General features: G+C 41.6%; 1 protein-coding gene across 1 annotated transcript; it reads right to left on the bottom strand.

Annotated features, from left to right (window-relative positions):
• Positions 1-969: 969 nt before the first annotated feature.
• LOC126355294 (uncharacterized) lies at positions 970-1443 on the bottom strand. The gene has a single exon (XM_050005584.1). It carries the CDS (start codon positions 1441-1443, stop codon positions 970-972), a length of 474 nt encoding a protein of 157 aa, XP_049861541.1.
• Between the last annotated feature and the right edge of the window lie 583 nt (positions 1444-2026).

Below are 2026 nucleotides of genomic sequence, written 5' to 3' on the forward strand. Positions count from 1 at the left end.
TATATCCATTGTTAATGCTTTGTTTCCCCTCCTTCCTCAGTTTTCACTCTTACATTTTCTTCATTCAGCAATTTCTCAAAATAATTCAACCACCTTTGGATTATTTTTCCATGCTCATGCAGAATTATTCCTGTTTCATCTTTCATTTGTTTCATTGCTGTTAGATCCTTAGAAGCTTTATCTCTTGATTTGCCTATCTGTATCAGTTGCCTCATATTTCGATTTTTCTGTAGTTGTTCGTATGACTTCTTTACTGATTCAGCTTTAGCTTTAGCCATGGCTCGTTTTGCCTTCTTCTTTGCACTTTGGTATGCTTGCCCATCCTCAGCACTTCCGGACATATCCCACTTCCTCTTAGTGTCTTTCTTTTCCTTCACAACCTTCTGCACCTCTTCATTCCACCACCATGCTTCCTTATCTTTTGGCGCCCCTCTCCCAGACTTTAACCCAAACACTTCCTCCCCGGTCTTCCTTATAACAGCACTATTTATTTTCCACCACTCCTGCACACTCTCTGCCAATTTTACCTTTCCCAGTACGTTTTCACTAAGCTCCTCTCTCAAATTTTTATCCTTTAATCTCCACCACTTAATTTTCCTTTCACATTGATTTATGTGCCTCTGTCTTTTACATACTTTCATCTCACAATCCGCTACAATCAACTTATGTCATGTTGCTATTCCTTCACCATATATGACCTTAGTATTTCACACCTCCCCACTATTTTTCCTTCTACATAACATGTAATCAATTTGGCTTTTATTTTCGCCACTCCTGTATGTTATTATTTTTCCTCTTTTTCTGTGGAAGTAGGTATTCATAATCACTAGGTCAAAAGCCACTGCAAACTCCACTATCTTTTTTCCTTCCTCATTTCTCTTGCCGTACCCCCATCCTCCATGCCACCTCTCTTCCCCACCTTTCCTACGGCCAACATGACCATTTAGATCCCCTCTGACTATCACTCTTTCATTCTCTGGTATTCTGACCATTACTCCATCCAAATCTCTCCAAAATTTTTTCTTCCCACTCTCCGAACATCCCGCTTGGCACTGTTACCATTTCTCCGCCAAACATCATCTTAACATACATGATCCTATCATTTACTCTGCTGACTTCACATACCTCTTCTTGAAGCTCTCTGTGCAGAACAACTCCAACTCCATTTCTTGATTGCGGGCTTGCACTACTATAAAGTACCTTATAGCCTTCAGCTAAGATCTTTGCCTTATTGCCCTTCCACTTTGTCTCTTGCACACACAAAGCCTTTATCTTCCTCCTCTGTATCATGTCTACTATCTCCCTTCCCTTTCCTGCCATCATTCCCACATTTAGAGTTCCTACACTGAGCTTGAACACCTTTGGATCCTTCGCAAAATGCCTCCCCCAGAGATCCGCATGAGAGGCTATTACTCCGGAACATTTATCTTGAGAAGCATCCATCATTCTACATCTACATCTACATCCATACTCCGCAAGCCACCTGACGGTGTGTGGCGGAGGGTACCCTGAGTACCTCTATCAGTTCTCCCTTCTATTCCAGTCTCGTATTGTTTGTGGAAAGAAGGATTGTTGGTATGCTTCTGTGTGGACTCTAATCTCTCTGACTTTATCCTCATGGTCTCTTCACGAGATATACGTAGGAGGGAGGAATATATTGCTTGACTCTTCGATGAAGGTATGTTCTATAAACTTTAACAAAAGCCCGTACCTAGCTACTGAGCGTCTCTTCTGCAGAGTCTTCCACTGCAGTTTATCTGTCATCTCTGTAATGCTTTTGCGATTACTAAATGATCCTGTAACAAAGCGCGCTGCTCTCTGTTGGATCTTCTCTATCTCTTCTATCAACCCTAACTGGTACGGATCCCACACTGCTGAGCAGTATTCAAGCAGTGGGCGAACAAGCGTACTGTAACCTACTTCCTTTGTTTTCAGATTGCATTTCCTTCCAATGAATCTCAGTCTGGTATCTGCTTTACCAACGATCAACTTTATATGATAATTCCATTTTAAATCACTCCTAATG

The sequence above is a fragment of the Schistocerca gregaria genome, chromosome 3, assembly GCF_023897955.1.
Source record: "Schistocerca gregaria isolate iqSchGreg1 chromosome 3, iqSchGreg1.2, whole genome shotgun sequence".
Taxonomy (NCBI): Eukaryota; Metazoa; Arthropoda; class Insecta; order Orthoptera; family Acrididae; genus Schistocerca; species Schistocerca gregaria.

Coding starts and splice junctions, on each gene's coding strand:
- LOC126355294 (XM_050005584.1), bottom strand. CDS start 1,443: ATGGATGCTTCTCAAGATAAATGTTCCGGAGTAATAGCCTCTCATGCG.